General features: G+C 54.4%; 1 protein-coding gene across 1 annotated transcript in view; it reads right to left on the reverse strand.

Annotated features, from left to right (window-relative positions):
- Nucleotides 1-1,434: 1,434 nt before the first annotated feature.
- Nucleotides 1,435-21,648, reverse strand: part of ADAMTS2 (ADAM metallopeptidase with thrombospondin type 1 motif 2) — a 311,641-nt gene continuing 291,427 nt past the window's right edge. The window contains exons 16-22 of the mRNA XM_028849988.2: nucleotides 21,327-21,493; nucleotides 18,779-18,938; nucleotides 16,849-16,981; nucleotides 15,826-16,033; nucleotides 13,722-13,851; nucleotides 12,677-12,766; nucleotides 1,435-4,912 (exon numbers count right to left, since the gene is read on the reverse strand). Coding sequence (XP_028705821.2) covers nucleotides 4,455-4,912; nucleotides 12,677-12,766; nucleotides 13,722-13,851; nucleotides 15,826-16,033; nucleotides 16,849-16,981; nucleotides 18,779-18,938; nucleotides 21,327-21,493 — 1,346 coding nt within the window. The 3' untranslated portion in view covers nucleotides 1,435-4,454. The remainder of the gene's footprint in view (nucleotides 4,913-12,676; nucleotides 12,767-13,721; nucleotides 13,852-15,825; nucleotides 16,034-16,848; nucleotides 16,982-18,778; nucleotides 18,939-21,326; nucleotides 21,494-21,648) is intronic.

Genomic DNA, 21,648 nt, shown 5'->3' on the forward strand with positions numbered 1-21,648 from the left:
TGACGAACATAGCAAAACCCTGTCTCTACTAAAAATACAAAAATTAGCTAGGCATCGTTGTGGGCGCCTGTAATCCCAGCTACACTGGAGGCTGAGGCACAAGAATCCCTTGACCCAGGAGGCAGAGGTTGCAGTGAGCTGAGACCGTGCCAGGCACTCCAGCCTGGGCAACAGAGCCAGACTCGGTCTCAAAAATAAATAAATAAATAAATAAATAAATAAATAAATAAATAAATAAATATAAAAGAAGGGTAAAAATGGACAAAACTGCAATTGAAATGGGAGAAATAGTAAAATCCACGATCAGTGGAATCTACTGAAACAACCTTCTGGCTGGGTGCGGTGGCTCACGCCTGTAATCCCAGCCCTTTGGGAGGCCAAGGAGGGCTGATCACCGGAGGTCAGGAGTTCAAGACCAGCCTGGCCAATGTGGCAAAACCCCATCTCTACTAAAAATACAAAAATTAGCTGAGCGTGGTGGCACGTGCCTGTAATCCAAGCTACTCAGGAGGCTGAGGCAGGAGAATTGCTTGAACTCAGGAGGTGGAGGTTGCAGTGAGCCAAGATGGCGCTATTGCGCTCCAGCCTGGGTGACAAGAGCGAAACTCCCTCCAGAAAAACAAACAACAACAACAACAAAGCAAACAAACAAAAAAACCTAACTTTCTATCAAACTGGTAGAACAAGGAGACAACAAAATCAAGATACAAAGTATTTCAATAACAAATCAACACATTTGACATCATGGGCATGTATAGATAATATCCCCAACAACCGCCAATTCCCTGTTCTTTTGGAATGCATGGGAATACTTACAAAAATTGGGACAGAAGAAATCTCCTCTGCCCTGCTACCCCTGCTTCTCCCTCTACCTGCTGATAGCAACAAAGGCCGGAGATAAGGGAGTTTTCTTTAGAAGTGGAACACGAAGTATAAGTTGGGTGACCAAATTTAACAAATAACAACACAGGATTCTCAGTTAAATTTGCATTTCAGAGAAACAAAAAATAATTTCTTAGAATAAATATGTCCCATTTTCATGCTAAAAAAAAGTGTGTGTGTTGTTTCTCTGAAATTCAAATTTAACTGTGCATCTAGTATTTCTTCTGGAAACCCTAATCACAGGAGAGAAGGGATTGTCATCAGGGAGGAGATGTCTGGAGACTCTTCATCTCTTCCCTGAACTGAAGGTTTGGTTGCGGCGCTTGGCTCAGTCATGTGACGTGGAGAGCCGATCCATGGGGAGCTAGGAGAGGGAACCTTTCTTCCGGGTGCCTTCTGCCCTTTGCATCGTTCTCCCTTCAGCAGCCGTGGCTCAGTGCTCCCCAGCGCCCTGACCTCTCAGCCTTGTGAAGGCAGCACATCCTTCCATTCCACCCACGTTCCAGCCAGGCACGGGCACAAGTGTAATCAAGACAACAACAAACGCAGGCATGATTTGCAAAAACACAGACATTTTAACTTTAATAAGTTATAAAAGTAAGGAGTCAAATTTTACATTACAGAACAAAAATGTATTGATTGCTGTATCGGTAAGCCAGAATTTTGTGATTTGAGTTCAGCACCTTGATTCAGTATGGCGGCTACCTGTCATACAGGAGGGAGGAGGAATGTAGTGCTTCATCTGCTAAGATGTTGCTATTGAGCACCATTTATATACTCAAAACAAACAGAAGAACCTTAAAATACAAACGAAAGGCTTATACATGAAATTCCATGGGTTTTCCAAAAGGAGTAAATCAGAGAACTGGGTCCCACAAACCTAACACGAGTCTGCCCACTAATGAGAAGTGTGTCAGGGACACTGTTGCAGATTTTCTAGTGCAGCGGAAGGTCTGAGTCTCATCATGCGGTTAGAAACTCAGCTGGAAGACATCTGTCTGCCTCCTCTGGGCGCCAGGAGCCTCTCAGATGCAGAAGCTGGCTTGCGAAGATCAAGACTGTCACTGAGCCGGTTCTCCAAGGGGTCCCCAGCTCAGAGGAGATTTGCATCGTTTCTCAGAGCCCGGTCAACGTTGCCATTCCTTGGACAGAGAGACTTCTGAGGACCATCCGGCTCTAGAGGACTCTTTTGATACATGGCTCAAGGATTGAGGATGGCATAGAGGGTCATGGCCGTCAGTCCCAGAGGGCACCTTGCTCCCTTCAGCAGAAGACAGATGCCCAGGGAATGCCCCAGCTGGGCCTCTTCCCAAAGGCTTCCAGCCTCAAGCCAGGAAGCCCTGATCTGCTGAGATCTGGGAATGGAGTGTTCCCATCCAGAGGCCCCTAAGCTGGGTAAACCGAGTCACACTGTCTGCCTAGTGTTAGTCCTGAATTTCCTCCATATCCTAGGACAGACCCAAGTAAGAACCGCCCAGTTCTTCAGCCTGTGAATAGCACCAACTGTCCTGGGTTCAACCAACAATGGAAAGCCTCGGGCTCCATTTCCTAATTACAGAGGCAGGATTGCACACATGCCCTAAACCACATCTTCTTAAGGAAGGGGTACTATGCGAGATACTCACAAAGGTTTTCTCCAGTTTGGTTCTCCAGGAGACACAGGGACAGTGCGCAGCATGTGTGGGATGCAGTGACGGAGGGCGGGAGGCTAGCCATCGAGGTGGAGACTGAAGCATCAGCCCAGATTCTGTCCTTGCTGGTTCCTACATCGTCATTTTGTCCCTTGGATCATACACACAGACCCACCCACACATGTGCAGCCTCAGACAAACATATTTAGCACCTCAAAACTCAGTAGAAGGTAGGCACTATGCTATTATCCTGAGCCTCATCCATATAATGGGGAAATAAACAAGAACAAATTCTCGAAGAATGAGGATTGGTGAGAGTACACAGCCTCTAGAAGTTTCTTAAACAGGAAAAGCTTAAGAATTATGTCAGGCTAAGCCCAGCTAAGGAGCTAATGTGCCCCTGGGTCTTGTAATCCTGGAAAGTTTAAGCTTCACTTTCATAAAATACCAATGCGGTGAGAGGTAAAACCGATCCACTCTTCTCCCATCCGCCCCCACTCCCTTCCTCCTATTTCTCTCTTACTTGCATCTTGCTCACAAAGCACCAGGCTCTGGAAAACAGGAGCTATGAAAGTTTTCAAGGAGCAAAAGATAATGTAGGCTCTCCCCATCTCCCACCCTATGCCCCCATCAGAGGCCACATTTTGCGGTCACTGCTGGGGTCTGGAGCTTCTAAGAGACAGAGGCAAGAGTGGGGCAGGGCTGGACAGGGAAAGCCCATTCCCAGCAAGCAAGCAAAGCCCACAAAGCCCAGGATCCCAGAATCCTTAGGCTTGGCCATAGGGAGATTCCAGGCCCTTGAACTGCTCACTGAACCTTCCCAGTGGAGCACGTGCCTCCCTCATCCTTCTCAGGTACTTGGGGAGGGAAGAGGCTCTCTGGGGAGCCCTGAAGCCAAGGTGGCCAGGGAAGAATGCAGGAGCTCTTCCCCCAGAGCCTGGAAGGCAGCCAGCAAGGCCAGGACTAGTGGACAGGGGAGAGGCCTGGGAGGACACCCCACTGTTTTCTTGGCATGGACCCTGTTTAGACCTATCCTTATGTCCCGTTATAGGATTCTCATTACTTTCGCGGGTGAAGAGGACAGCTGCACAGCTCAGACTCGGTGGAGACATTCAGATGCAATACAACATGAGCACCAAATAGGTCAGATGGCCTTTAGTTCTTAATTAGCAAGACTGCATCAGACCAAGCGGAGGCCTCCTTAAAATATTCTGAGTTGACCTTTAAAGACTGAGTTTTTTCATTCATGTGAAAATCTAGACTTCTTCCGACAAAGGACACCGTCTGGCAAGGCCAGGGAGAGTGGAGCAGAGATGAAGAGACATACAGATTTCACAGTGGCAGCAACGGCCAGAGCCAACAATCAGCTCCAGGTGAGTGTGGCTGTCAGGGTGGCCATGGTCCCCAGCGGGCCACTACACTCACCCTGGTCACCTGCCTGGCCCTGGAAGACCATTTGAGTTCATCACCTCCACTTCATTGTACTCATCTTGGCAACTGGTCAGTTATGCAGTAAATCACCATTTCTCCTAAGAGTCCCACAGGCTGTGTCTGGGGATCACTAGGGAATGTCATGCATCACCGCCAAGGAAAGGAAGATTCCCAATCACTGCTTAGCAACTTGGGGCCTATTTTGTTTCTCTCAGAGTGATCCCTCTTGCCCTGCCCTCACTGACAGAGGCTGTAGAGCCTCTATATTCCTCTCCACTCCACACCCGACACCACTGCAGGATTTGGTCGCTCCCGGGCTGGGAAGCACGTGTGCTAACCTAGTTACCACATGCTCACGCCTATCTTCCTTACATCATTCCCCCTCTTTGTTTTCTCAAAACCTTTTGGAATCAGGAATTTTGACTTCATCTCCATGACACAGGATTTGCTATCCCATGGAATATCTCTATAAGCAAGAAAAAATGCTAGTGATGCTATCTTTCCATTTTATTAGAACTTTCCGAGCATCTCTTTCTTCCGCATCTCGTCAATGAGCTCTTGGATTCTTTGGTTTCTGGTCTTTTCATATGGGCTTGGTCGTCGAGGGATTAGGTTGGGTGGCTGGACTTCATCTTCTAGGCCATGAATTTTGTAGGGTTCATCTACAGCATTGGTTTCTGGGTGATCCTCTGTGGCATTGGTGCTGGAGACATTGAGAGGGACATCCAGGGGGGTGCTTGGTGATGGCTGCACCTCTGTGACTACAGTGGGCACTGGGAGGGTGGGCATGAACACATCAATGTCGTTGTGCTTCCCAGGCGGTGGCTGTGTCCTGCCCTCCACGCTGGTGAGGTTGTTGTGCAGGTCACAGGACTTGCAGCACAGCTTGTTGTAACCTGGGATGGAGCAGTAGCGAGACAAGACTTCCATCCTACAGAATATTGACTTGTCGCCTTGGCAGTGGCCCTCTGAAAGAGAAAAGTGGGACAGATAACCAAAGGACAAGATAAGGGGGACTTTGTTCCCCCACAGGGTGCAGCTTGCTGGAGGAGGCATATGGAAGAGCCCAGAGACAGCACAGAGGCAAGTGAGCCCAGGCAGAAAGTCTGTGTGGGTTCAGTGTCAGAGCATTCCCAGAGCAGGCAGCGTCCAGGGACCCCTGCCCTGAAGTGCTGACACACAAGCTGTGAGCAAGGCTTCCCTCTTCCAAGCAGGCCCCAGCTGAACCTGGATGTTTCAGTATCTCTTAAAGTTTGAGAAAGAAATGAGGCCTGTTTGTTCTTACAGAGTGATTCCAAACTCATCTTAAGGAATAGGACATCATCACATCTTCACATTTGACATCCCAGTGGTAACCCCAATGAAATTTTGTGGCAAGGCTTGACTCTACAATAATCTATAAGTAGTAACTATAACAAAATTAAACCTAGAAGAGTCAATTCCTAAGACCCAGTATAGCAAATCCCAGTGCTGCTGTGGCCCTGCCATGCTCCACAACTCCCTTATGTTGCTCCCGTTCTGACCCAAATGCCCCAGATGATCTTTTAACTGAACAAAGCCTAAGGGAAAGTTAAAAATCACCCAAACCTGCATGGGCTCTCTTACACTTGCCTCAACTTACCTGACAGCCTCATGTTCAGCCTCTGCTCCATCCCCCTACGGCACCACCACCTTGCGCATCCAGCCATTTCCCAAAGAAACATGCTGCCCTCACATAGATTAATCCTTCCACCCTGCACATCCTTCTCTTTCCTTTCCACCCAAGAAATTGGTCATCTGTGGTCCAGCTTGCATGGAGAGCCCCCACTCTCCACAGAAGCCACCATTATCTCTCACTTTCCACCCAGCCGTCTTCTCTCTGGCCCATCTCGACCTCTGTCTGCAGCTACGTTCATCGCCTCTTCTTTTGCTCACTCTCTCTTTACCCTCTGTCTTCTTCCCAAGTTTTCGCCCCTTCCCTCTCCCCACCTCCTCATTCCACAACACAAAAATTAAGATTATTTTAAAAAATTCACTCAAGAAGAAAGAATAAGTCATGTTACAGGAAATACTCAATCCACTAGAAATTCCTAATCACTGACCTCCGTGAGCCCAACACCACCTGTTATGGTCTCTCCTTAGCAGCTCTCTACTCTCCACAGTGATGACTTCAGACCTTTCCCACACTAACCCCTGATGTGCCCTCCTTTTCCCTCACTCTCCTTAGTTGAACTCATCTACTATTGAAAGGAAGGAAGGAGGGAGAGGGTGAAAGGAAGGAGTAACTGAAGGAAGGAAAGGAAGGAAAAAAGGAAAGGGAGGGAGGGACAAAAGGAAGCAAGGGAGGGAGAAAGGGTCAGGCACTGGATGGGAGCCACATCTTACAGTTATCCCATACACCAACATATGGCACCATCTACACCTGAAGCTGTCCAACCCGTTGAAACTCCCCACAATAACAGACAAGACCCCCCTCCTCCCATCGAGGGCCAGTGGTTCTGATGTTCTCCTGCTTCTTAATGGCCACTGCTCCAACCTGTAATTTTCCCTTAGAAGCTGGTGACAGACCACCAGCCCCAAACCCCTGAAGCTTCAGACTTGCTACAAGCCAAATCCACTAAGCGCCTGTGGGTCCCAAAAGCCTCTGAGACCCAACCCCTGCAGCGTGAGCTTAGGGCTTCTGCTGCACCCCCCCACCCCCCGTCTCGGTGCATGGTGTTTCAGGAACACAAGCCAAATACCTGGGTGCCCTGTCCTAGAAACTCTCAGATATGCCCTTGTTCCTCCCCCTCTCCCACCTCCACCCTGGCTGAGCGACCTCTTGGCTGCACTACGGGAGGGGTCTGTGTCCATTCTTTACCCATGTCATCTAGCCATCCTGCTTCAGTCAGAATGCTGTTTTCTCACTGAAGATGTGACCATGGCACACTCCCCCCACCCCCTGCCCTCACTTGAAGCCCCTAACCTGTCCCCTTCACCTCTCCAGCCTCCCTCTGGCCTTAGACTCCTTGCTCTGCATGGACCTCCTTCTGGCCACAGGGTCTTTGCACATGCAATGCCTCTGTCCTGCCTCCAGCTACCAGCCTTCCTCCTTCAGGGGCAGCGGGAGCACATCTTCCTCAGGCAGGCATCGCCTGACCTCCTTGAGCAGGTCTCTGCAGCACACGGTCTCAGTGGCTGTGCCTTCCCAGATGCAAGATTGCTCACATCTAATTTTCAGATACGTGACTAGTGCCGGACGTTTTCATTATCCTGAAAGCTCCGAAGGGCAGAGCCCCAGAGCCTAAAACAGTGAACCAAATAATGCATAAAGGCATAAAAAAGATAAGATATGAAACAGATCAATGTGAATAACTGAGGACGTTCAAAACAGGTAAATTTTGAACCTAAAAATAGCAAAGCTCTAGGCAAGAAGAACGCAGAGAGGCCCATGCATCAGAGGGCGCCCAACTTTGGCCCTGAGCTTCTAAGCAGCCAAAATAAGGAGAACACATGACTGGCTGCAGGTCCACCATGAAAAGGGAGTTAAAACCCATCAGCCATCAGGAGAAGTGTGGGTCTCCCTGACACTGAGCCCAAGAACCATGCTCACAATGCCAGGGAGGAAGGGGGAGAGCCTGGTGCCCAGGGGAGATGCCAGAAGTCAAATCGGAAGATCCTGAGATGTGGCTGTCAGGATTTTGCAACTGGCAGAAGGCTTTTCTCAGATAAAACTCTTACACAGATGCCCAATATATGACACAGATAGACTCAGACATGATGGTGTCAGACATGATGGTGCTGTTTGACGGTGGGTGGAGGAGACACAGGGCTCCCGTCCCTGCCCCACCCCATCCTCTCCAGCAGCCTGGGAGGCTGAAGGTGTGAAACACTGAGCCCCACCCTCAGGGGAACACCGGGGGTCCTGGATAAGAGCTGATGGCAGCCTCCCCACCCCCTACCCCACAGGCTTTGACAAAGGAGGGAGCCTGGGCCTGATGGTGCTGGGAGGGACACCCCGGCCGCACACTGTCCCCTCTCCTGTTGCCCGTGCTTTTTCCTTCACACAAGTAAGGCTGGTATTACACATTTATCCACATCTCCACTCCCTCACTGTCTTCCCCACCAGGCTGGGATCCCTGAAAAGCAGGAATCACATCAACCTGGTACAGTGGTGGGCCACCTATGGCTAGTGTGCCAAGTCCCTCCCTCCACCTGGTTTTGTAAATAAAGTTTTATTGGGTCAGGGCCATGCCCATGCATTTCTCTTTTTTTTGAGATGAAGTCTTGCTCTGTCACTGAGGCTGGAGTGCAGTGGCGCGATCTTGGCTCACTGCAACCTCCGCCCGCCCCCTGGGTTCAAGAGCCTCCTGAGTAGCTGGGACTACAGGTGTGTGCCACCACGCCCGGCTAATTTTCATATTTTTAGTAGAGACAGCGTTTCAGTGTGTTGGCCAGGCTGGTCTCGAACTCCTGACCTTGTGATCCGCCAAGACCTCCCAAAGTGCCGGGACCACAGGTGTAAGCCACTGTGCCCAGCCCATGCATTCCTTATTTGTAGCTGCTTTCCCACTCTAAAGGCAGAGCTGAGTCCCGTGACAGAGACCATGTGGGCTCCAGTGCCCAAAATATTTACTACTTGGCCCTTCACAGAAAAGACTGACAGATCCTGGGTCAAGTGCATGCCTAGGTCAGAGCTAGGCATGAGAAAGTGCTCTGTAAATGTCCGTAATGTGAGGGGCAGCAGCCCCAGGTGGGGTCCCCCTTCCACCTAGTCTACATACTAGACTTTTTAATTTTTTATTATTTTTATTTTTATCTTTTTGAGACAGAGTCTCGCTCTGTCCCCCAGGCTGGAGTGCAGTGGCGCGATCTCAGCTCACTGCAAGCTCCGCCTCCTGGGTTCACGCCATTCTCCTGCCTCAGCCTCCCTAGGAGCTGGGACTACAGGCACTGCCACCTCGCCCGGCTAATTTTTTTGTATTTTTGGCAGAGATGGGGTTTCACTGTGTTAGCCAGGATGGTCTCGATCTCCTGACCCTGTGATCCGCCCGCCTCGGCCTCCCAAAGTGCTAGGATTACAGGCGTGAGCCACTGTGCCCGTCCTACATACTGGACCTTCTATGTCTGATTTTCTCCCAACAGTGGGTGGCATTGCTCTTAGTTTTTAAAAATAAAAATACGTCAATGAGTAAATACAAAATTGAAATAAAATCCTGGCCAAGAGCTTGACTATGCAAATATCCCACAAAAAATTCAAAATAGCCTAGAAAAATTTCAAAGCAATCACGACCAACTGATCTGAAAGATACCCCAGGGTTTGTGCATTTTTAAGTATTATCACAGACCACAGAGGAGAGTGACGCGCCTGAGACAATGACTGGCGACGCCTCTCTGCCAAGATGATCACCGTGGTTTTATGATACTTGATCTTCAGCCGTTTCCAGCAGCAATTAAGTAGCGAGACCTATTGTCTTCCAGTGAGTGACAGTCAAGCATTGAGAGTAAACACAGTTTTCATAAACTTAAGTCACTGTGGGCTACTGCCACAATCTTGGCTACACCTGAACAGCACCTGTATTATTATTTGCTTAGTCATATCCTTTAAATCAACTCCTTTTTAAACTTAAAATTTGTTTTAGGAGAAGACCTTATACTACCACCACTCATGGAAAACTACTGCAGTGAACAAAGGTAACCCTAAATAGGAATACAAAAAAAAAAAGTTTTAAGTCCTTTTAAGTCAATTTCAAAGTCAAACTTTAACTCATCAAATTCTAGAGAGAGACTCCTGCCTGCCAGGCTCTGAGCTGAAGGGAAATGAGCAAATGTGAGAGGCTAAAGCTGGTAGCAAGTGAGGCTTTCTTCCTGAGGTCACGGTAAAGTAGAAAGGGAACTAGGAAGGGACGGCTCAGTGCAGTGCAGCCCGGGCTATGTTTATGCACCACCAAATCACCTTCCATTTCCCATGCTTTGGAAAATGCTGGATGGAGAATACCTCATTCTCATTTCTCAATAAAGGAGTGATGGGCTCAGGCACCCATGCCAACATTCAAAAGGTCATGCAGCTGGTTAAAAAAGCAAGAGGCACCCTCCTCCAGATGCGCCCTCCTCAGCAGCTGGCTGTAGGCGGTGTCTCCAGCCCGGGCCTAGGAGCCTCTTAGCGGGAGTTGCTCCTGACCCATCTCTGGGAAGAGAGACTGAGTGGAGGGAAGCACTGTCGGACCCAATTTTCCCTGATGCTCCTTGTCTCCCTTAAGCTTCGATTCCTTTTGATGATCAGTGGTCTGAGCTCTGGGCAGGCTGAACTCAGCCATCGCTACCATAGTTACTCTCTCCCCAAGCTAGCCCCTGGGCCTGGCCCTACACCCAAGGCCTGTCCCCATGATGCTGGGCTGCTCCCCACTGTTCTTTCTCATGGTCTCCCACGCTTTCTTCCCCCTCCCTGGTGGGACTCCTCAGTGGTACAGAAAACGGAGAAGTGAGACTCCCACGGGCAGGGCACAGCCTGGGCCCCAGGTCAGGAGGTCCCTGTTGAACCCAGACCCTCTTTCTGGCCATTGTCAGCAATGTGAGAGAACACAGGCCCTGTGGCTGCCTGGGAAGACCTTAGAAGACATGGGCAGGCCGGTTGCCCAGAGAGCCACCACTGCCCTGTCCCCTCTCCCGACCCAGGCTTTCCCGGGGCTGGCCCAGCCCCCACCTGAGACAGCTGGGCACCTCTCCCTTCCTGAACAAGTAGCCCAAGGCTGAGAACTGTGCCTGGAGCCAGGGTAGTGACCTGCTGGTGGCTCACGGCAGGTGACCTGGACCAGCAATGTCTGGGCTACTGACCCTACATTCCCACTCCACAGGCTCTGCGCCCAAGATGAGGAGAAACCCATCTCCGTCCCTTTACCTGACGAGGAGACCTCCCTATAGAACCTAGATATTCTTGCGAGGTGCTCATTTGACATCATTCAAAACCCGGAATCACGGTGGAGTGTCTGCATGATTTGCTATCAGATTTTGGAAAATGCCTGGGGAGGGGAGATACACCTTTCAGGGGGAGGGACCCTAAATATCTATCTTGGGCAGTGGGGAGTGTGGGGCAGTAAAGTCGAAACCGGGGTGATTAATGCTACTGAGTGAGGGCCCACCACTCCTCAGTGTCTGGGCCGTGAAAAAGAGAAGGAGCCATCAGCTTGCCAAACCCACGCACCCAGTTTTACGGAACTTTTATTGAGTTTATTTGTGGGATGCATGACAGGAGGTCTTTCCATCATTAGTAAGAATAAAAGGTCATTTTCACAGTCACTTTGGCACACGCTAACGTCTCATAAAAATAAAAAAAAAAAAAACCAGAAAAGCAACGACAATGGAACCTATAGAATACGTCATTAAATACATACAAAACACTAATAAAATATCCCTGATAAACCAAAGTGCATATGCCCAGGACAGTATTGCACCTTCCCCAGTCGCACGCGTCGCTTGCATGGCCTCGTCAAAGTTGGAAGTTAACAGTCGTGAGATTAGTACGCAGGTGCACACCAGTTATTTACAGAACAGTAGTCAGAGCCGCAGGGGTAGGGGCCGGCCGCCCGGCAGGGGTGCGGTGTGAACAGAGGCGGTGGCTGGGGTGGAGGGGCGGGGCGGAGTGCTACATGGATCGCGGCTCAGGGCCCAGGGGGTCGCCCCCCGGGTGTAAGGCCGCGCTGTGGAGCACCCTCGGGGGCTCCATGCAACAGTCAGCGCCGACTGGCCGGGGGGCATCAGGGCCGACTCCAGCCCGCAGAGACGGGCCGTGCGCACCGCTCAGCCCAGGGAGAGAAGCCGCCTGCACTTGGAAACCTTAACCTTGGCAAAGGTGGATGAACACACCAGCTCCCCTATACCTTCCCTGCCTTCGGCCTGGCCCACGTTCCCCCTCTGAAGCTGGAGCTAGCAGCCAATCCTGTTACCTTTCAACTTTAAGGCATTTTCTACATAGTTTTTCTAAGCAAAAAAGCAATAAAAATTGAGGTAATTCTGTAGTTGTTCACACTGGGAGGCGAGGCAGGCCCGCACCAGACATTCTCTCTCAGCCCTACGGAGGGGTCCTGTGCGCGAATGAGAAAAGGCCATTGGGGCTAATGGGCGGACAGTGGAGGTGGGGAGGGTCCCCACGCCCCGACCCGGAGGGACGCGCCCCTCTGCCGCCTCCGTGACCGGACCCCCGCGGGCCAGGGCCGGGCCGGGCGGGGCTGTGAGTTGCGCAAAGGCCGGGTGGACGCAGGCCAGAGTGTCACGAGTCAGAAGGACGCGCTCAGCAAAGGGTCAGCAGCAGCAGCGACAGCGGTGGCAGCCGGGAAGCCCCTGGCAGTGCCGGAAACTCGGGGTGGGGTCCCCGCACGACGCAAGACCGCGCCCCCGAAACCCCCCAGGCCGCGCCTCAAGGGTGGGCGGGGCTGGGGGCGGGCTCGGCCCGGACAGACGGTCGCCCTTTGGCCACCGGCCCCTCCTGCAACCACGACAGATCTTTGCCCCTTCACAAGCCATCACCAACCAGGCTCCGGCCCCAGCAGAGGCCCGAGCCCCCGCCACGCCTCGGCGAGGCCGGCCCCGCCAGCAGGCAGCGTGGCCCGGAGCAGACGCCGAGCTCAGAGGCCCGGGAGAAAACGGTCACCCCAGAGCGCGCCCGGAGAGTCAGGGGAGCTTTCCATAGACAGAGAGGAGGGGGGCCCAAGGCAAGCTCCACAGGGCGCAGGGCATGCACTGGAGGGCAGAGGCAGAGTTATAAACGGGTCGGTTACTTGACGAGATCTTCCGGATGGGCGAGTCGGGGTCCGGGCGGGACAGCCACTGAACTACGTAGCTCTTCTTGGAGGGGTCTGAGATGTTTCCTAGAGGGAGGAGAGAGGGGCTGCGGCTGCGGGGCACCAGGCTGGGGCCCCCACCCCAGGCAGAGAGGCTCCGGGTCTCCCCGGGGTCCTGGGGAAGTGTCATTCAAGGCCTTCCCGTCCCGGCCTCCCCATCAACCCCCTCCCCCCCCAGAAATGGTCCTCACTGCCAAGTCCACGCCCACCTCCTGCCCCTCCTGACGGCATCCTGGGTCTCAGCTATCCCGTCTCTCCCGCTGCCCTGGCATGCGGGCCCTGCCGCCTCCTTTTCTGGGCCAGCTTCTCTGCCTCTGCACCCTGCCCCCTCCCCAGGTTCCACCTGCTGACTCGACTCCAGCTCTGAGCTCCCCGAAAACTTGGACAGAGCAGAGCCATGGGAATGAGAGATCCCGGATCCACACTCCCCAAATGGGGGCAGGTGCCTTGGACAGAGCAGAGCCGTGGGAATGAGAGATCCCGGACCCACGCTCCGCAACTGGGGGCAGGTGCCTAGACCCCCCAGAGCTCCCTCCACTGTAGAAGGGAACTGTGGCAGGCAGGATCTAGTCTTGAGCTGTGTGGAGACCTTAGACGTGGCCCATGTACAGCATTTGGCCAGGCATCTGTGAGCAGTGGGTATTCTGGTTCTCCTCGAAGGGCACAGAGCACACCCTCTACTCACACAGGCACCCCCTACACCATGGGTACCAGGCACTCCCTAGCTGACCAAGTCCTGCTGTCACCGCGAGTCTGCAGTGCCCTGAAAGCAGGCAGGGGCGAGTCAGCTCCACACAGCTCCCTCCATTTCCTGACAGGCAAAGGTTCAGACCTGGCCTCAGCGCTCCGCTTCTCCACTCACAGATGCTGTGTCCAGCTACTCTCTGGCAAGAGCCAGATTTGCCTGAACCAAGTCCGACAACCCCGCCCTGGACGGCTGCATGCTGGGAGCAGGGGCAGGGGCTGCAGAGAGAGGGCTTACGGGGACAGGGGCCAAGCCGGCAGATCCTCGCCGTCTCAGGCCGCTCCTCTTGGCAGATGCCAAAGCTGTCGTCCGCGGTGCGGCAGAGCACTGGCCGCTCCTGAGTGCCGTTGCCACAGGTCACCGAGCACTGCAGGGGGAGAGTCGCCAGGCAGGGTTCACCTCCCATGCAGGGCCCACACTGGCAGAGCTGGAGGAGCCCACGGTCCCCAGGCACATGACCCAGGCACTCAGGAGGACACGTGGGACAGTGGGGAGAGTGGGGTTAGAGGCTGTCTTGCCCCACCCTCGGGGGCTGCTCCAATCTCCTGGGGTCTAAAGAAGGGACCCACATGCCTGTCTCTCTGCCCATACACAGACTGGCATAGGCCTGGCACTGCTGGGCTCTCAATGACAGCCTCCCTTCTCTGGCTGGAGGAGGTCCAGGGCCCAGGAAAACCTGCTGTGCCCTGGGCAGGGGTTGGGGTGGGGCACTGTGAAAGCTCTGACTCAGCCTGGGAGGTGCCAGTAAGCACCCCACAGTCCTGGACACAAGGCTCTACCACTGGTGCCCTCACTGGCTCCTGCGGCCCCCAGCACCCCCGCTGCTCCGCCACACTGACCAGGGAGGTGCCAGAAGGAGCAGTCATGCCCAGCCCTGCCCGAGGAAAACTCTCCAGTCCTCACCACATGCGCAGGACAAGGCCGACTCAGCAGACCTGCATTGCTCAAAGCCTGCACATTCCCAACAAAGGCCGGTTTTTGTTTTTGTTTTCCTTTTGTTATTGGTTTTGAGACAGGATCTCACTATGTGGCCCAGGCTGGAGTACAGTGGCACGGTATCAGCTCACTGCAACTTCCACCTCCCAGGCTCAAGCAATCCTCCCACCTTAGCCTCCTGAGGAGCAGGGAGTACAGGCACACACCACCACACCTGGCTAATTTTTTAAATTTTTTGTAAAGACGGTGTTTTGCCATGCTGCCCGGGCAGGTCTCTAACACCTGAACCCAAGCGATCCACCCGCCTCGCCGCCCAAAGTGCTGGGATTGCAGGGATAAGCCATTGTGCCCAGTCCTTGTGCAGCTCCTGGGAACCAAGCTCATGGAAGGTTCCACCCATTAAGAGTGCTTTTGCATGCTTGAGGCCTTCGGTCACACAGTACCAGTTGGTCTTGGTAGTTCACACCAGCGATGATGGATGGAGAACACCTGCTTTTCCTCTAAAGTCTGAGGTCACACCTACGTAGCTGACCCCAGTGAAAAGCCTGGATGCCCAAGCTCTGGTGGGCTTCCCTGGTTGGCAGCATTTCACGTGCATTGCCACACATGGGTGCAGGGAGAATTCAGGGCATTTCTGTGACCCCACTGGGAGGGGACACCGGGAGCCTGCGCCTGGATTCCTCCCAACCTCCTCGCCTGTGACTTCTTTTTCCCGATTCTACTCTGTATCCTTTCACTGTAAGCCCCTGCAACTGCGAGTCCGCGAATCCCGCTTCTGAGTCCCTGAGTCCCGCTTCTGAGTCTGAGTCCTCCTAGTGGATTACTGAGCCTGACGGTGGTCTTGGGGAGCCCCTGACACATGCTCCTCCAGCTCTGCCAGCGTGGGCCCTACATGTGACTGGGCTGTCAGAGCTCACGTCAGCTCTGGTCTGGCCTCGGCTGGCTCTCAGGCCCTGCCTCTAGGACCACCCCTGTAGCCCTTCAGTCCATCCTCATTCTTCCTCCCAGCACAAGCCTAAGCACGCCCTGCTGATCTCCCCTCCTGCAAGTTTGGCTGGCCTCCTAGATACCCCTCCTACCTCTGCATGAGACCCAGGCCTCCCCTAGGATCCTGGAGCCCTGAACATCCCCCTGGGCCTTGGAGCCCAGGCTACCCTCAGTTTCCTGGGATTCCAGATGCCGTATCAGACAGAAGCCTCTGCCTGTGCAGTAAAGACACACATTCCACTGGTTTCTTAGCACAGCACTGACCACGTGGCACCCACTGGTGCCGTGAAACCCACAGGATATGGCTCAGGACAGCAGCTACATCCAGACCCACTGCCAAAGGGGAATGCTCTGGTCACCCCAGTCCCACCCAAGCTCAGTTTGGGAGCTGAGGACACGGGATTGGGGGATTGCTCACCTGGGACCAGGGCCCGGCTCGCCAACGACCAGGGCAGAGCTCGCGGTTGCAGGCCCGGCGGCTCTCGGGCCGGGCGTCGTTGCAGTGCTTGGTGTGCACGGAGCGGGTGGTGTTGTTGTGTAGGGGCTGAATGCAGCGCATGGAGCGTACCTGCATGCCTGTCCGCCCACAGCTGTGGCTGCATGGCTCCCACTCGCCTGTGACCCACCTGCCAGGGCAGAGCAGTGCACGGTCAGGCCTCTGCAGCACCTGGAGAACCCGCTCGCTGAGCTCCAGCGCTGCTTCCTGCAGCCCAGGTAGACAGCGAGAACAGAGGGCAGCCTGCTCCCCTCCCCGGTGCACCTTCTCTTATTCTCACTAAGATGCTGGCCATCCAGGCTTGCACAGAGGGGAAACTGAGGCTCAGCTGCCATAGGTTCTACTGATGATGAGTCCCATGCATTTCAGCACTGGGAGACCTTGGTGGAGCTGGTGGCTGTGGAGGGCCCTGGCCTCAAGAGGTTTCCCAGCCTCCTTAGGGTCTGGGCCCTGCTACCTGGCCTCACCTTCTGCTGATGTCACAAATCCTTCTGGGCAGAGTTCAAGAGCACTGTGGATTCCCTCGGCACCCTGTCCTATGTGGCTCCCACCTGCCCATTTACCAACCGTCTTCCCCACTGAGGTCCCTGGGCCCAGAAATGCAGCTGGGCCCAGCCCCAGGGCCTGAGCATCAAAGCCACTATTTAAGAAACATCTATGACAGGGCCAGGAGGCAAGCCCCGGGCCTCTGAACCTCCTTTTCCCCATCTGGGCATCACTGTTTCTTGTCACGTCTAAGATGCATATAACTGTTCAGTCTGGTGGGTCTGAAGCTGGAGTGCACCTTCTGCCCTGCAGCATCTTAGATTCCGTGAAATGTGGTGAGAGAGACTTTGTCGAATGCCCTGGAGGATGCCAGGCCCAGGCCCCACACCTCCAAGCATGGGACCCCTGGTGGCCCCTGGCCTCTCGCCTCTAGTGGGAGCCCGAGGTGGGGGCACTCACACTGGCTGGGAGCACTCCTGCAGGTTGCACGCTCGGCGGATGGCTTTGGGCTTCGAGAGGGCGGCACAGAAGCCGCGGTGCACCATCTTGTGGTCCAGCCTCCGGCGGCAGCCATACTTGGTGAACTGGGACCCTGAAGACAGAGAGCTCGAAGGGGCTCGGTGGGGCAGCACGCCGCACCCACGGGGCAAGGAGGGTTGGGCTTCACCAGCAGTGCTGGCCTCATTCTCCTGCTCACCCTTGTGATGACGATAAGGGTGGGCAGGGCATCGAGCCTGCGGCTGGCTGCGGGGAGGCTTGGTGTGCCCCAGGCGGAGGGGCGGGAGGGCAGCAGAGAAGCCACTTTCTCCCCTAGGCTGCTTCTCCCTCACTGGGCTCCTGGGTCAGAGTGGAGGCCCTATTTCCTCTCTACTGCTAGGGCACCGCGTCTACCTTGACCTCACATGCCCAGCAGGCCTGGTGCAAGCCAGGACCGGGGAAGCACTGGGCCCGCAGCCCGCATGCTTCCTCCCACAGGCCCGGAGCAGCTGTGCTCAACCTGGGTGATTTTCTCCAGCAGGGGACATTTGGCCATGTCTGGGACATTTTTGGTTGTCATAACTGGGGGAAGAGGTGCTACTGGCATCTGGTGGGCAAAGGCCAGGGGTGCTGCTCGACACCCCACAGTACACAGGACAGCCCCCATGGCGGAGAGTGACAGAGCCCAAAATGTCAGAGATGCCCAGGCTGCAAAACACTGGCCTGCTGGGTGAGACCAAAGAAAGCACGGGGATAAAGCCCGACCTCCTCTGGGTGCCTGGAGGCATCAAGAAGCGGAGGCTGGGAGGCTGACGTGGTGGAAAGGCGGTGGAGGGGCTCAGGAGAGGAGAAGCCTGCGCAGAGGACCCAAGGGGGGACACGGTGTGTCCAGGAAAAGCCCTCAAGGCCAGCGTGGCCAGGACCGGGGGGTGAGGCACAGGGTGGAAATATACCGGGAGAGGCCAATAAGTTGCCCCAACCCTGGAGGCCATGAGGAGCATTTTGGTTTTTATTCTGAGAATAGAGAAAGCTGCTGAAGACTGTGACACCAGGAAGAGACACTGTCTGATGTGTCCCCTCAAAAGGTCACTTTAGAGTGAGAGTGGACACACAAGGGCCAGTCCAGAGGAAGGTGCCAGGACCAGGGGAATGGCCAGGAAGACGGGAAGAGCAGACAGGCCCAGGAGATTCGCGGGAATCACCAGGAGTGGATGTACTGATGAAATCCAGGCCTGGTGTAGGGCCAGGGGTGCATAGGGGCCCCGGAAGAGGACCTGGACCCTTCCTTCTGCCTGGGCCAGGGAATGACCCCACCTCTTGGTGAGCTCCTTGTCCTCCAGGTGTGGGCTCAGCATGGCATCAAGGGAGGTCTGTCATGGCCACTTGCCTGGTATTGCCCAGCCCCCAGGAGCAGTGAGTACGCAGGACAGATCAGTGCTTCCTGTCCACCTCTGTGTCCTACATCTGGGGTCCAGTGTGGGTAGGACCCCTCTGTGCTCAGCCCTGCCCCAGAAACATCTGGGAGGCTTTTCCCAGTGAACAGAGGGAGAAGCCTCTGGGGGTGGCATCTGCACTGCTGGAGTCTTGCCTGTGCAATCCTGCCAATGCCATGGCGTGATCCTTCTGAGCCGCCCCCACATCAACCTCCCGCCAGGCCAGCCTGTCACCCCCACACTGAAGCGGGCCCACAAATACATACATGGTCCATGCCCCACACGCCCTTCGGCCACCTTGGACCCAATGCCCCAGCACCCACCCTTCCTGCCCACCTGCTGGCCCCTCCAGTGCCACTAAGCCCTCACCCACCCAGGCAAAGGTCCCTGCTCACGCTGGGCCCCACCCCAGGGAGGCTCCCTACCTTCTCGTGGCCACCCTCATGTCACCCAGGTCCCCAACTCCGAGACCCCCTCACCTCCGCCACAGGGCTTGGAGCACGGAGACCACTTCTTCAGGGCCCACTCGTAGACCACAGAGTCATCTTCCAGGACATTGTTGTCGTCGACATTGAGTGAGTCCTCATGGATCATGTATTTGTACGTCAGTGAGACCCGGGTGTCTCCCGCCGGGATGACCTGTGCCAGCCCAAGAGGCCTTGATGTGCCTGGCCTGCCTTCCACGCTTCCTCCCCAGCCAGCTTAGGAACGGCAGCCGAGGCCGACTCCAGAGGAGTCTCATCAATCATGGCAGCTACCGTCCATGAAGTTGCCCTGAGCACCGCATTCATGAACACAGAGCCTTTACCCCAGGGGCACACGGAGAGGTTCCCGTGAGCCTCTGTCTCAACATTTTTGTTACTCAATCAATATATAACCTGGTTTTCTGTGTGAGTGTATTTTTTTGTTTGTTTTTGTTTTTGAGATGGAGTTTCACTCTTGTAGCCCAGGCTGGAGTGCAGTGGTATGATCTCAGCTCACTGCAACCTCCGCCTCCCGGGTTCAAGCCATTCTCCTGCCTCAGCCTCCTAAGTAGCTGGGATTACAGGTGCCTGCCACCACGTCTGGCTAATTTTTGTATTTTTAGTAGAGACGGGGTTTCACCATGTTGGCCAGGATGGTCTTGAACTCCTGACCTCGGGTGATACACCTGGCTTGGCCTCCCAAAGTGTTGGGATTATAGGCATGAGCCACTGCGCCTGGCCTATTTGTGAGTCTGTTTAAAGACACTTTATTTGATATTGACTGTGATTCATTAACACTGAACTCACAGTCAATAGCACTGCAGCCCATGCCTGAACGAAGCTTATTCAACACATGTATTTTCTTCTTAAGACAACACTACTTCCTGGGCTTAGGAACACTGGACAGCGCTTCAGCAATAGGCTCGGGGTGATTTTAAACAGTGAAATCACCCCCAAAGTGGCACAAAATGTGACATATATGACACTCAACAGACTGCAGAAAGAACCCATTTGTGGGATGAGAGCGGAAACAAGCAGACAGCGTGCCGAGTTGCTTCCACCTCCACTGGGAACACGTGTGTCAGGGAACTCACACTTCACCGCTCTGTGCATGTCCATTTGGGGCTCACAAATCAATGTTAGTGAGCAGATGAATTTGCAAATACAGAAACCACGAGTACCGAGGACCAACTGCTCACACACTGATGCAGGCAGGTCACCAAAGGCACTTTCAGGGGGCAAGAAGTCACTGCAGGTGAGGCAGGCAGGGTGGCATGGGGTACACGGGGCGTACCTGGCTCACTGCTGCACCTGCTTACAGGTGCACCCACGTGTGGAGCGCTGGGGCCTGGCAGATTAATCCCAATGCCAGCATGCCCACCTTAGGGGAGGGGCTCCAGAGCACGAGAGCCTTATTTGTGATGGGTATATATATATATATTTTTTGAGATGGAGTCTCGCTCTGTCGCCCAGGCTGGAGTGCAGTGGCGCGATTTTGGCTCACTGCAAGCTCCGCCTCCCGGGTTCATGCCATTCTCCTGCCTCAGCCTCCGAATAGCTGGGACTACAGGTGTGCACCACCAGGCCCGGCTAATTTTTTGTATTTTTAGTAAAGACGGGGTTTCTTTTTTTTTTTTTTTTTTTTTTTTTGAGACGGAGTCTCGCTGTGTCGCCCAGGCTGGAGTGCAGTGGCCGGATCTCAGCTCACTGCAAGCTCCGCCTCCCGGGTTTTTACGCCATTCTCCTGCCTCAGCCTCCCGAGTAGCCGGGACTACAGGCGCCCGCCACCTCGCCCGGCTAGTTTTTCGTATTTTTTAGTAGAGACGGGGTTTCACCGTGTTAGCCAGGATGGTCTCGAACTCCTGACCTCGTGATCCGCCCGAAAAGACGGGGTTTCACCATGTTAGTCAGGATGGTCTCGGTCTCCTGACCTCGTGATCCGCCCGCCTCGGCCTCCCAAAGTGCTGAGATTACAGGCGTGAGCCACCGCGCCCAGCCGATGTGTACCTTTTTTGACAAATAAAAGATATCCCTATGCAGTTAAAATTAAATTTTAAAAAGTGATCTGACCTCGTCGAAACCATGTAAAAAAAAAAAAAAGTGATTTGAAAACCCAGCCCCTTGGTACTTTTCTATAACCAGGAGATCTGGGGTCCAATCCTGCTTAGAGACGCACTCCAGCGCAGCCTGGGTCTGGGCATCTAGCTTCCCGGACCCTGACTGTCACCTCCCGGAGTGTTACCAGGTTCCAGCGTAACAGCACACTCGAACGAGCATGCTGATGGCAGCTGTGAATGTCATTCAGCTGGTGAAACCGAAACCCTCAAAGGTCGAGTGTGCCCAAGGTCACCTAGGGGCCATGTGGGGTCCAGAGCCCCGACTCGTGGACGCATGTCCCTTCCTGGCTCTGATGAAGTCGGAGCCCCTTGGAGCCAAGGGCAGGCCAAAGGGGCCATGCAGAGTGTGACCTGAAGGGTCAGGAGGCTCAGTGTCCCAGGCACCCCCATCCCTCCCCCAGTGGCCACCCGCACCCCTGCCTGGGCCCAGCCCTGCCCAGACTCACCAGAACAGTGATGGTACCGTGGAGGGGGCCCATGGTCTGCAGCGTCTCCCGGCCGTCTTCGTCCCTGTACTCCCACTCCACGCCCATGGCAATGAAGGTTTTGGAACTGGCATCCACGTCATTCTCTTCATTTAAGATGAACTTGCCTGTCTCCAGGTTCTTGACGGCTGAGAATGGCAAGACCAAGTCGCCTGTTGTGGTCACCCAAGGGCAGGACCCAGGCCCACTGGTTTGGGCTGGTCGGGGAGTGGTGGGCAGCCAGACCCCTCATCTCTCTGGCTGCCCCCCGCCAGTTTCCTCTGTGCCACGACAGCCCAAAGGG

Source organism: Macaca mulatta, chromosome 6 (assembly GCF_049350105.2).
Source record: "Macaca mulatta isolate MMU2019108-1 chromosome 6, T2T-MMU8v2.0, whole genome shotgun sequence".
NCBI lineage: Eukaryota > Metazoa > Chordata > Mammalia > Primates > Cercopithecidae > Macaca > Macaca mulatta.